The 12,265-nt window shown below is 46.0% G+C and overlaps 1 protein-coding gene across 3 annotated transcripts in view; it reads left to right on the top strand.

Annotated features, from left to right (window-relative positions):
- Nucleotides 1-12,265, top strand: part of AMBRA1 (autophagy and beclin 1 regulator 1) — a 186,276-nt gene that overhangs the window by 102,510 nt on the left and 71,501 nt on the right. For all 3 annotated transcript variants that reach the window (XM_068161498.1, XM_068161500.1, XM_068161501.1), the window contains one exon: nt 10,776-10,886. In XM_068161498.1, coding sequence (XP_068017599.1) covers nt 10,776-10,886 — 111 coding nt within the window. The remainder of the gene's footprint in view (nt 1-10,775; nt 10,887-12,265) is intronic.

Raw genomic sequence — 12,265 nt, 5'->3', positions numbered from 1 at the left:
GCTTACTGGTGCCTGCTCACAGCTCCTTGGTAGAAGGCTGCCCCCTTTGTCTAGTCTCTGCAAGGCTCTCCATCCGAGGCAATTAGGATTAGCAGGCATATTTCATGCTCTGAAAAGTCAGAAAAGGAAAGGAGAAGGAGTTTTACAAAAGGAAACGCCTGCCAGGCACAGATTTCGCTCTGTTTTTGTACAAACACACAGACAGACGTGAAGGTTAAAAAGCAGGCTTCCAACAGCATATAATGAAGGGCTTGGTAATGATGCAAGAAGAGAGAGACTTAGTGACAGGAGAGAGCAGAGGTATTGCAAGGGGCAGAGCTGGCAGAGAGAGGAACCCAAGTGACACACGGCACAGATGATCTGTCGAGGATTCCTGGATCACCTTCACAGGGACATCATGAAACTGGCAGGGCTTATTTTGAGAATCATCCCCTGTTCTGAAAGTTTAGAAGGGAGGAGGGCTGTGAATATGCCCTGGTGGGGGTTTAAACAGTTGAAAGAAGAGAGTACATGTTTCTCTAAAAGACTGCAAAGGTCAACTCTCTTTTGCCTTTTCATCTAGTAGTGTGCTCTGGCCTCATTTGCTTCCCTCCCATCTTAATTCTGGAAAACACTTTTCCTCTTGTAGCATCCATTGATTTGGAGCTGATTTCAAATGTATTATTTTACTGATTTCTTCAAGTAGATAGTTGGAGAGCTGCAGATGGAGAGATGGCTGTAACCCAGATTATTGTTTATCCTTGCACTGAGAAGGTGAAGGTGGTTTTATTTCCCCCTTTCACCCCCCCCCACCCCCCAATAAATAGGTATCTGATTCCCATGCCAGGGCAGGGGCTGATGGCAGTGGCTGATGGCAGTAGCTGATTCTGTGAGTATTAGAGGATTTTATGGTGTATGGAAGAACAGAAAATAGGAAGAAAACATAATCCCTGTTCTCCAACTCTTTGGTCATTGTTTTTTTAGTTAGGGCTTCTCTGTGCATGCAGACAAAATGATCTAAAAGGCTGAAAATATGCAGAAAAGGTTGAAACAGAACATTAGTTAAATAAAAGGCAATTTGGGTTATATTTTTAGTGCTTGACTGTTCCCTAAAAGGCTATACTATAGGAAGCATGTTTTACCCTTTGAATCATATGGTAGCATGAGGCAGGCTTCTAACACATGCTGCTGTCACCCAGAAATAAAAAATGGTCTCAAAAGGAGCAACAATGTCTGCAGAAACTTCTTGAGCAGCTCCAGCTTCCACTAGCTGATGGAAGACTCCAGCCTTCACTCCCTTTCCCAGCAAGGGACCCAAATGAGAAAAGCAAAAGCTCGTTTGCCACCCACTTCTCAAACAACTTGTGACTTGTTTCAGCCAACAGTAACAGATGTTTCTTTCTGTTTCCATAACCTTTTCCTGTCAGGCTCTTTCAGTGGTACAGCATCTCTGTTTGCAGGAAGATTTCTCTTGACTGTCTAGCCTGTTAACATCTATTTCCAACTGTGTGCTCCATAAAGTGCTTCCACTTTACACACCATTCCAGTGCTCTAGACAGATTCAGAATTCAATGAGTGTCACAGTAGCCACTCAATGTAAGAAGGACATTGAGACTCTTGAAGGTGTCCAGAGAAGGGCAACGAGGCTGGGGAGAGGCCTCGAGCACAGCCCTATGAGGAGAGGCTGAGGGAGCTGGGATTGTTTAGCCTGGAGGAGGCTCAGGGGAGACCTTATTGCTGTCTATAACTACCTTAAAGGAGGTTGTGGCCAGGTGGGGGTTGGTCTCTTCTCCCAGGCAACCAGCACCAGAACAAGGGGAGACAGTCTCAAGCTGCACCAGGGGAAGTTTAGGCAGGAGGTGAGGAGAAAGTTCTTCCCAGAGAGAGTTGTTAGCCATTGGAATGTGCTGCCCAGGGAGGTGGTGGAGTCCCCATCCCTGGAGGTGTTCAAGAGGAGATTGGATGTGGCACTTGGTGCCATGGTCTAGTCATGAGGTGTTGGGTGACAGGTTGGACTTGATGATCTTTGAGGTCTTTTCCAATCTTATTGACTCTGTGGCTCTAAATAAATGAGATTTTGTTTGTTTAAAATGTGTATGCATGCATGCCATTACATACTGTAAAGCAAGCATTCATGTATATATATATATGTAAAAATCTATATCAATATATATTTAAATTATATCTAAATATATAAAATGTATTGTTTTATAATAACATACTAATGATTGTATATATGAGAGAGTGCCTTCCCACAGAACTTCTCATCCACAGCAGCTGTAAGCATCATAGAAGAAAAACCCAACAGCTGAGCCTAAACAGTCTTTGTGAACGTTTTCTTACAAAGAAGGAAATCGCACTTACTGGCTCGCTGTGAGTGCTTGGTCACCCTGAGTAGGATGAAGACTTGCTAAACAGTGGTGTTTTCTTGCTCCAGTGTGTGTATGTAAAGGCTGTGATAAGACACCTTATTTGTCACCTAGGAGAATACAGGGTTTTCCTTGTCTGAGAGGTCTCGAGCACAAGCCCTATGAGGAGAGGCTGAGGGAGCTGGGGTTGTTTAGCCTGGAGAAGAGGAGGCTCAGGGGAGACCTCATTGCCCTCTACAGCTACCTGAAAGGTGGTTGTAGCCAGGAAGGGGTTGGTCTCTTCTCTCTAGCAACCAGCACCAGAATAAGGGGGGACAGTCTCAAGCTGCACCAGGAGAGGTTTAGGCTGGAGGTGAGGAGAAAGTTCTTCACAGAGAGAGTTGTTAGCCATTGGAATGTGCTGCCCAGGGAGGTGGTGGAGTCCCCATCCCTGGAGGTGTTCAAGAGGGGATTGGATGTGGCACTTGGTGCCATGGTTTAGTAGTCATGAGGTGTTGGGTGACAGGTTGGACTTGATGATCTTTGAGGTCTCTTCCAATCTTACTGATTCTATGAAACTTGGTGCCATGGTTTAGTAGTCATGTGGTGTTGGGTGACAGGTTGGCCTTGATGATCTTTGAGGTCTTTTCCAACCTTAGTGATTCTATGATTCTTTGTAAGTATTGCTGGCTCAGTTCTTGTTGGTTCTGGAAACTCACCATGCTGTTCCACATCTGATTTCTCCAGTTTCCATGTGTAGCTGGGCGACAAGTGCAGGGGCGTCTCCATGGGGTGAACAACAGAGAAGCAGGAATTCTCTTTATCAGCTGAAGAGTAAACAGTTCAGATAAGAGGAAGGTGCATTTGAAAAGGGCCTTAACCTCTTCTAGTTTCCCTGTGTGGTGGTTTTAGGCTATGCCTTTAAAATTTAGTTATAGATTTTGAGCAGAAAAGTAGAAAAATATAAATAAATCACTGTTGGGTGTAAAAAGGAAAACTAAAGATTTGTATCATAGTATCAGTCAGGGTTGGAAGGGACCACAAGGATCATCTAGTTCCAACCCTCCTGCCATGGGCAGGGACACCCCACACTAGATCAGGCTGGCCAGAGCCTCATCCAGCCTGGGCTTAAGCACCTCCAGGGACAGCACCCCAACCACCTCCCTGGACAACCCATTCCAGGGTTTCACCACTCTCATGGGGAAGAACTTCCTCCTCACGTCCAGCCTGAATCTCCCTACCTCCAGCTTCATTTCATTCCCCCTAGTCCTATCACTACCTGATATAGTATCATATGTAAACAATTTCATTGGACAAAATACCTAGTATAAGAATGGCTGTGCCTAAACAATTCTCTCTTTCCTGATCTCTTCTCTGCTTGCTTTGCTTGGGAGAGATTAATCTGCTTCTGGCTGACCTTGGCTGCATTATTTTAGTTAAGTCTAACCACTGCTTTCTCCCTGCCCCCTTTTCTCCTGGGACAGGGGGTGGGAGGGGCAGTGGAACAGCTTCCCTGGTCTCTTTGACCAGGGCGGGGTTTCATGTTGTTTGCTAATTGTTAATATCTGTATAATGTTGTAAATCCTGGGTATTTTGCACATACTCATTGCATTCCATTGTAGAGTGTAGTTTTGCTTGTAAATGCAGCTTCTATTTGCTTCATACTGAGCTGGTCTGGCAAAGTTAATGTTGGGGGTGTGTGTGTGAATTTCAACCCACCACATCCTGGGGGGAAAACTGGACTTCAAAGACAAACTCTTCCCAGATTCATTTCTGTATTAGTTATGACTAGACAAGGAAGATCTCCAGCCCCAGGAAGGTAAGATGTCAAGGAGCCACAATGACTGTACTGGGGATGGAGTCTTTGCACAGAGTGTCTGTTTATTGTTTGTGTTTCTTGCAATTAACCGATTTTCCTTTTTAAACCTGAAACTCATGGCTGGGAAATTCCCTTTCCTATATGATGCTTGCATTGTTCACAATGTGAGTGAAGCCCTTGGGCACTTAACTGAAGTCCTATTAGGACTGTCATCTTCACTACCTGCAGCTGAGGCCCGCTCAAATTCCCCTAGTTGATAGGATTGTAGGACTCTGCATGTTAAGCGTTCTCCTTTTGAAAGGAAATGTTGCAATAGGAATGAGCATGAATGGGAAATTGCCTTTCTTCTTATGGGATAAAAGCCTTTGAAAGGTTCAGCCTTCAGAGAGCGTAGAGCTCTTTTTGAGGCTTTCTCGGTCAATACAAAATGTAAGATCTCTTTGGTGCCTAGCATATGCCAAAATACCCTTAGCAGCATTTTGTGCATCCATTCATGAAAATCATTCTGCCCAGTTCCTATTTGCAGCTTGCTGGTGCAGTGAAAACCAAGCAGAATAAACCCTTGAAAGCAGCAGGTTGCTATGCATACTGTTTGTACAGCATTAGCCCGGTTTTGGAGAGGTAGCTCGGCCGCTTCAAAGGCAATGTCTTCATGGTAGCCTGGAGCAGAGATTCGCTGAGACTTGTCAAATTCATATTTAATATATTTACTGTGATCAAAGGTAGTATCACTTAGGTTGGAAAGGACCTCGAGGATCATCGAGTCCAACCTATCAACACAGACCCCATGACTAGACCATGGCACCAAGTGCCATGTCCAATCTCCCCTTGAACGCCTCCAGGGTCGATGACTCAACCACCTCCCTGGGCAACCCGTTCCAATGCCGAATGACTCGCTCAGTGAAGAACTTCCTCCTCACCTCCAGTCTAAACCTCCCCTGGTGCAGCTTGAGACTGTGTCCCCTTGTTCTGGTGCTGTTTGCCTGGGAGAAGAGACCAACCCCTTCCTGGCTACAACCACCTTTCAGGTAGTTTTAGAGGGCAATAAGGTCTCCCCTGAGCCTCCTCTTCTCCAGGCTAAACAATCCCAGCTCCCTCAGCCTCTCCTCATAGGGCTTGTGCTGAAGGCCTCTTGCCAGCCTTGTTGCCCTTCTCTGGACATGTTCAAGTGTTTCGATGTCCTTCTTAAACTGAGGGGCCCAGAACTGGACACAGTACTCAAGGTGCGGCCTAACCAAAGCAGAGTGCAGGGGCACAATGACCTCCCTGCTCCTGCTGGCCACACCATTCCTAATGCAGGCCAGGATGCTATTGGCCCTCCTGGCCACCTGGGCACACCGTTGGCTCATATTCAGGTGGCTGTCGATCATCACCCCCAGGTCCCTCTCTGTTTGGCAGCTCTCAGCCACTCCGACCCCAGCCTGTAGCTCTGCATGGGATTGCCGTAGCCAAAGTGCAGCACTCGGCACTTGGACTTGTTGAATGCCATCCCATTGGCCTCTGCCCATCTGTCCAGTCGGTCGAGGTCCCTCTGCAGAGCTTTTCTACCCTCTAACTGACTAACATCTGCCCCTAACTTTGTGTCATCTGCAAACTTGCTGATGACCCCAAAGCCAGGCTACCCCATAAAAAACTTTAGAGTCAGAGATGTGCAAGAAGCTGTTACACCTCCACTAGGCTTCAGAGATCCGTAATCGTGTTTCAACTGAATTCAAATTGCTTCAGAACTGGTTGGAAGAAATCTTCTTGTATTGCAGCAGAGAGCTTTATCTTTGGCTCATCAAATAGATTTGTCCTGTGTTTTGAGTGTCCTGGAGCCTGGATTATAGTGAATCTAGAACTAGTAAATGTAAAACCCATGAGCTGTGATAGACCCTTTCTGCAAGTATAGGATAACCTCCCTATCATTAGCTACAGTTATAAAGGGGCTCACAAAGAGGTAATTACTTCTCAGGGTACTCATGCTTAAAGATGCAAGTACTAATCTAAGGGGACTTTTATACCAGGGCCTAATCACTGTCTCAAATTGAGTCACAAATTAGTTCAGAGACTTCTTCAGATTCCTCGAGCTTATCTGTAGGCATCTTAATAGATTTTCCTCTTAGTACCCAAGGATCCGACAGACACTAAAAACTTAAGAGTAAGGGATCTAGGCTAGAGAAAATTGAGCTCTGGTTTCTGTTAAATAAATGGGAAAGAAATTCCCATATAATATAGATGTTTAGTGTTCTTGAAACTTTTACCAGAAGTACACCTGTGTAGCTGTGAAGTAGCTTTTCCTTGGAGAGTCTGATAGTAATAGTCTGTAAGTACCTTGCTTTACCCTGAGGGAGTGCTGGAGTGCCATGGAAAGTGGCTTTGCACCACTTTCCCCCCCTCCTTTCAGTCTAAACTCAGACACTGGCTTGCAGGGCTTGATTCATAAATGAGCAATAGCTGACTGGCAAAGGTTCGTTTCTTCACATGCCAAGATGAGTTGGACCCTCTGAGACTGACGGATAAATATCTGTCACGTGTAGGTGGCCTGTAAGAAAAGACTTGAGTATTTAAATTTTGTAAAAGTCTTTGTTAAGACTTACCCCCCCCCCCCCTTTAAACTCTCTTGTCATGTGCTGAGTGGAGGTGGATGGAGATTGGGGCGGTGGGGGGGAGAAGGGGGAGCTGCTGAAAGCATTTATCTTCACTTCTGCCATCACCCAGTGTTTATTACGCAGTGATAGACAGACGCAGGAAAGCTGCCAATCAAACCTACGTTCGCTGCATTTCAATTGGCCTTTGCTTTGGATTTCAGCATTTTGAGATCTACATCAGCTCTGCACTAAAAGGTCGTTCTGTTCATGAGGATGACAAGCCCGAGACCCTTGGGTACCCACTGCAGTCATTTGTGATCCCATCAGACAGGGGAAGAACTAGAAATCAGGGCATACTGTCAAGTTCTCGGTGAGGACTGCTGCTTGTAAGAGCTGTTCTGCTGCTGCTCACATTTGAGAAGCTGAAGTTTGCCTCCAGGTTACACTAGAACTTAAGAAGCAACAGCACTTTCTTCTGCTCTCACCCAGGATGAAACCCTGACTGGGCAAAATGAGATGAGAATGAGTTCTCTCACAGCACAGTGACTAAAACCTCTCTAGTGAGGATTTCCACTTTCTTAAGTCTTCCACCCGTGGTGTTCCCTGCCAAGGAATGAAAAAAGCAAGGGACAAAGGTTAGGATGCCATAGGTGTGTACTGGGTAGTATTTTCTTCCCTAAACTGAGTGTCTGAAGTGTTTGCACACTTTTCATTATCTTCACTGTAGGGCAGTGCCTGGATACGTGCAGGAGGCTTCCTGCAGCACTTGTGAGATACAAATGTCATTCCACTTTGTTGTGTGCAGCTAGAGATCATTTAACAATTGCACTTCTCAATTACTTAATTGGTATAAGTAGGGGTAATTACTTAATAAAAACATGTAGATCATGGATTTGCCACTAATGATAGGCACACTGGTTTGGAAATAGACCAAATCATTCTGGCCGTGCACATTTCTCTCTATGAACCTTGCTACACCCTGTGACCTAATCTAATTGATTAAATATACCTGTTACCTGAAGGGCTGCCATCACTTGATAGCTCCTGCAGGCTCTGAAATTTGTGCAGGGCTGTCCTGCAGATGGGGAGGTACTGCTTTTTCTTCTGTTGTTAGCTTTTCCCTGTAGGATGTGAAATTAATGCCGTAACTGACATGAGGGCTCCAGGGAAAGGAGTGAGAAGACCAGAATTTTTACAAGGGGGGAAAAAAAATCAAGACCATTTACCAACTGGTTTTTTGTGGTGCTTGTAGCAGTAGGTGCAACAGTTGTATGAGCCAGAGGAATTAGGAGGCAACAATGAGGCTGGTGAGAGGCCTTGAGCACAGCCCTATGAGGAGAGGCTGAGGGAGCTGGGGTTGGTTAGCCTGGAGAAGAGGAGGCTCAGGGGAGACCTTCTTGCTCTCTACAGCTACCTGAAGGGAGGTCGTAGCCAGGTGGAGGTTGGTCTCTTCTCCCAGGCAACCAGCACCAGAACAAGAGGACACAGTCTCAAGCTGCACCAGAGGAAGTTTAGGCTGGAGGTGAGGAGAAAGTTCTTCCCAGAGGGAGTTGTTGGCCATGGGAATGTGCTGCCCAGGGAGGTGGTAGAGTCACCATCCCTGGAGATGTTCAAAAGGGGATTGTACGTGGCACTTGGTGCCATGGTTTAGTAGTCATGAGGTGTTGGGTGACAGGTTGGACTTGATGATCTTTGAGGTCTTTTCCAACCTTATTGATTCTATGATTCTACGAATGTGCTCTTTGTGGAGCAGTTGATGCTGCTGGGCTTTTGTGAGGCAGAGGGAGCTGGCTGGTGATTGGTCTCCTAGGATGTGTTATTCTCCAGTTTATATACTACTTGCTATGCATACAGAAGTTGTCCTCATTGCAAAACAGGTGATGACTTTGTACTGTTCATCTGTAATAAGATTAATATTCTTGATTCATGTGCCCTGAAGAGTGCTGTTGCTGCCTGTCCTTGCAGGGTGTTCTCCTTGTCTGAGTGAGTCCTGTAAGGCAGCTGCTACTAGCTGGTGGTGTTAGTTACTGTTTCCCTGCACCAAGTCCCACCGATTGAAATTTGTACAGAAAGGAGTTTTCTGTTCTCCACCTCGTGGTTGGAGGTGAGACAGCAGAAGGGCTGCCCTAGTGAACCACACTCAGGCTTGCAATGGGTCTTGTAAAGGTGAAGCAATGTCAAATTTGTCTGTCTTCCACTTCTGCTTGCAAAATGTAATTTCATTAGTGTGTTGAGTTTGCTTTCTCCAGTGCATATCTTTTTGTTTAGAGGAGGACTTTGTTTGGGGGAATATGGACATCAAGGCTGTGGGCACATGTGAGAACAATGGAAACATTCTTATTTCAGCTTTACAAGTGATTTATCTGTATCTGGCAGAGGCAGATACAGAGACTGAGCAGAAGTGTGGTGGAGGTTTGTTGACTGCTGGAGGCCTGGCACAGTTGAGTACATTCTGTGTATTGGCTTTGGCTGAGCTGGCCAGGGCCAAACCACCATGCAGTGTCAAGCTGTCTGCTCAGAAGTCTTGCTCTTGGCTTATTTCTGAGCTTTCTCCAGAACAAAAACTGAGGACTTGAGACAGCTTATTGATGAAAAGAGGACTAGCAGCAGCCTTCTTGATGCCTTTCTCTTTATTTATCAGCAACAGTCTTAAAACTTGCTTCCTGGCCCTGGCCCATCTTGTTCTTTACTTTGCAGAAAAAACACAAACCCTGTTTCTGTCTGTTTTCAGGTCATTCTTATTTGTTTGTTTTTTTTACAAGGCTGTGGGTTTTGCTGGGGTTTGATAAGAAAACTGAAACTCCAGCCACTCTGGTCTCCTCATCTTCCTCTATATGACTTTTGCTTGCTAGCAGCTAGCAAGCTTTTAGGTGTCTGCACAGGCCTGCTGTGTTCTGGATAGGCAGCTGTGTACTGGATAGGCATGCCTCTTCTCTGCTGTGCCAGCAGAGTCCTGAGCCAGCCCTTCTGGGATAGTGAAGCCACTGACTTTTCTGTGCCCTTCCCACTGGAGACAATGTGGAGATGCTGAAGTCCAGACTCTGGAGGCTATGCTTTTCCTCATTTGTGCTTGGGCATGGTCTTGTTTTCCCCCCTCCTATCAAATTCTATTGCCTTGAGTTGCTCTGGATGCCAGCATGTGTGTAGTGCAAGGGCTACCTGCCTATGAAAGCCTTAGAGACTGCAAATAGCATGACATTTTTGACTGTAGTACTATTATGGGAGAACTGTTTCTTCTGTTCACTTTTCTCTCTGGGGATTGCATTTAATGCCTCTTAGCTTTCTGAAATGTATGCCAGCTTCAGCTACCAGTGGCAGTCCCTTTCTGCCTGGAAAATAATGTTCTTTGTGCTAGTTTCTGAAGTATTCTGCTTAGTCTTTGGGGTGGTTAAGCAAGGGTCATGTCGTTTGCCTGAAGTCAAGGCAGTCCTTGGTTGGTTAAGCAAGGGTCATGCCATTTGCCTGGAGTCAGGGCAGCCCTTGTCTGCTGTAGTTTGGGCCACCCAGAGCAGCAAAGGACCAGCTTTGTAGGTCCTACCTGCTAATATTTTGATGCAATCCTGACCATGTGACAAATCCTGTAGACAACCTCTGTCTTCTGAGTGGAGTTCACAGCGGTAGCAGGGATTATGTCCATGAATCCATGTGACTTGCCAGGGCAGTGCTTTTCCTTGGCAGGTTTTCTCCTGGTCTGCCTCCATAGCTCTAGTAGAAAATTTTGGCTCTGTGCAAATGCAGCTTCACTGGTACCAGTGAGTAGAATTGATTTGCACCAAATGAACTGATTAGGATTTCTGCCTTGTGACTCTGGGCAGGTCTTATCTCTCATCACCTTTCTTTTCCTTCAGAAATGTGTTGCAGGAAGGTGCTTTCCTTTTTAATTTCCTGTGCTCTGTGGCTTCCTTAGGAGCTGTTGGCATTTCTGTAAATGAGGTTTCTTTAAGAATCTGGATTTTCACATATTAGATTTTGGAAAGGTTTTCTGTGTTTTGTCTCCCCAGCTCTATTCTGGATAATCTCCTGGAGGTTAAATTGCTAATGATTTCCCCTTTTCTGTAGGTGCTGTGATTGGGGATGGCCAATCAGCCGTGGCCAGCAACATTGCCAACACCACCTACCGACTCCAGTGGTGGGACTTCACTAAATTTGATCTGCCTGAAATCAGCAATGGTAAGCTGGAAAAGACACCAGTCCTTTCTTTCAAGTCTGTACCAACCAGAGCTGCCAGAAGCCCCTCAATTTAAGAAGGACATTGAGACTCTTGAATGTGTCCAGAGAAGGGCAACGAGGCTGGGGAGAGGCGTTGAAAGCACAGCTCTATGAGGAGAGACCGAGGGAGCTGGGGTTGCTTAGCCTGGAGAAGAGGAGGCTCAGGGGAGACCTTATTGCTGTCTGCAAATACCTGAAGGGAGGTTGTAGCCAGGAAGCGGTTGGTCTCTTCTCCCAGGCAGCCAGCACCAGAACAAGAGGACACAGTCTCAAGCTATGCCAGGGGAAGTTTAGGCTGGCGGTGAGGAGAAAGTTCTTCCTAGAGAGTTGTTGGCCATTGGAATGTGCTGCCCAGGGAGGTGGTGGAGTCCCCATCCCTGGAGGTGTTCAAGAGGGGATTGGACGTGGCACTTCGTGCCATGGTTTAGTAGTCATGAGGTCTGTGGTGACAGGTTAGACTCGATGATCTTTGAGGTATTTTCCAACATTATTGATTCTATGAATTCTGTGAGCTCTAGGACCTTCCAAAAGTAGCTGCATGTTGTAGGCCTTGGATTCCTTGATTGTTTTGCTGCATTATCAACTGTAAAACCCTTAGCTTTTCAAGAAAGTTGACTAAAAGCATTCTAAGCTTTTCCTGCTCTGTCTACCTTTGTATTCATGCTGTGCATAAAATGGGCCCTTTTTGTGAGCATTCTCATGGAAATACACAGTCCTCCTAGAAGAATTATTTCTGGAGGGCAGACTTCAGGTTACTCAAGGAACTAATTTAGAGGGTTCCTTGGGATAAAGCCCTTAATAATAAAGGGGTCCGGGAGAGCTGGACCTACTTCAAGGAAGAATTGTTGAAGGCTCAGGGACAGGCTATGCCAATGTGCCGGAAGATGAGCCGCCGGGGCAGACGGCCAGCCTGGATGGTTAATGAACTTTTAATGGAACTAAGGGGAAAAAAAGATGGTGTATCATCTTTGGAAGAGAGGGGAGGCAACCCACAGAATGTTTAAGGATGTTGCTAGGTCATGTAGGAAGAAAATTAGGGAGGCAAAAGCACATTGGAGCTTAGACTGGCCTCTACTGTGAAGGACAACAAAAAGTCCTTCTATAAATACATTAATAGCAAGAGGAAGGGCAAGGACAACCTCCACTCCTTGATTGACATGGAGGGAAATGTTGTATCAAGGGATGAGGAAAAGGCAGAGATACTTAACACCTACTTTGCCTCAATTTTTACAAGAAGGACAGAATGTCTTCCAGACAGCTGGCCTCCAGAGCTGGCAGAAGGAGCCAGGGAGCTGCACAGTTTCCCTGTGTTCCATGAGCAGATAGTTGGAGCTCTCCTC

This window comes from Melanerpes formicivorus, unplaced genomic scaffold (genome assembly GCF_026170545.1).
Source record: "Melanerpes formicivorus ecotype bairdi unplaced genomic scaffold, bMelFor1.0.p_v2 SCAF_58, whole genome shotgun sequence".
In the NCBI taxonomy this organism is placed as follows: Eukaryota; Metazoa; Chordata; class Aves; order Piciformes; family Picidae; genus Melanerpes; species Melanerpes formicivorus.
The sequence above is the reverse complement of the archived record's forward strand: the minus strand, read 5'-3'. Positions and strand labels throughout refer to the sequence as shown.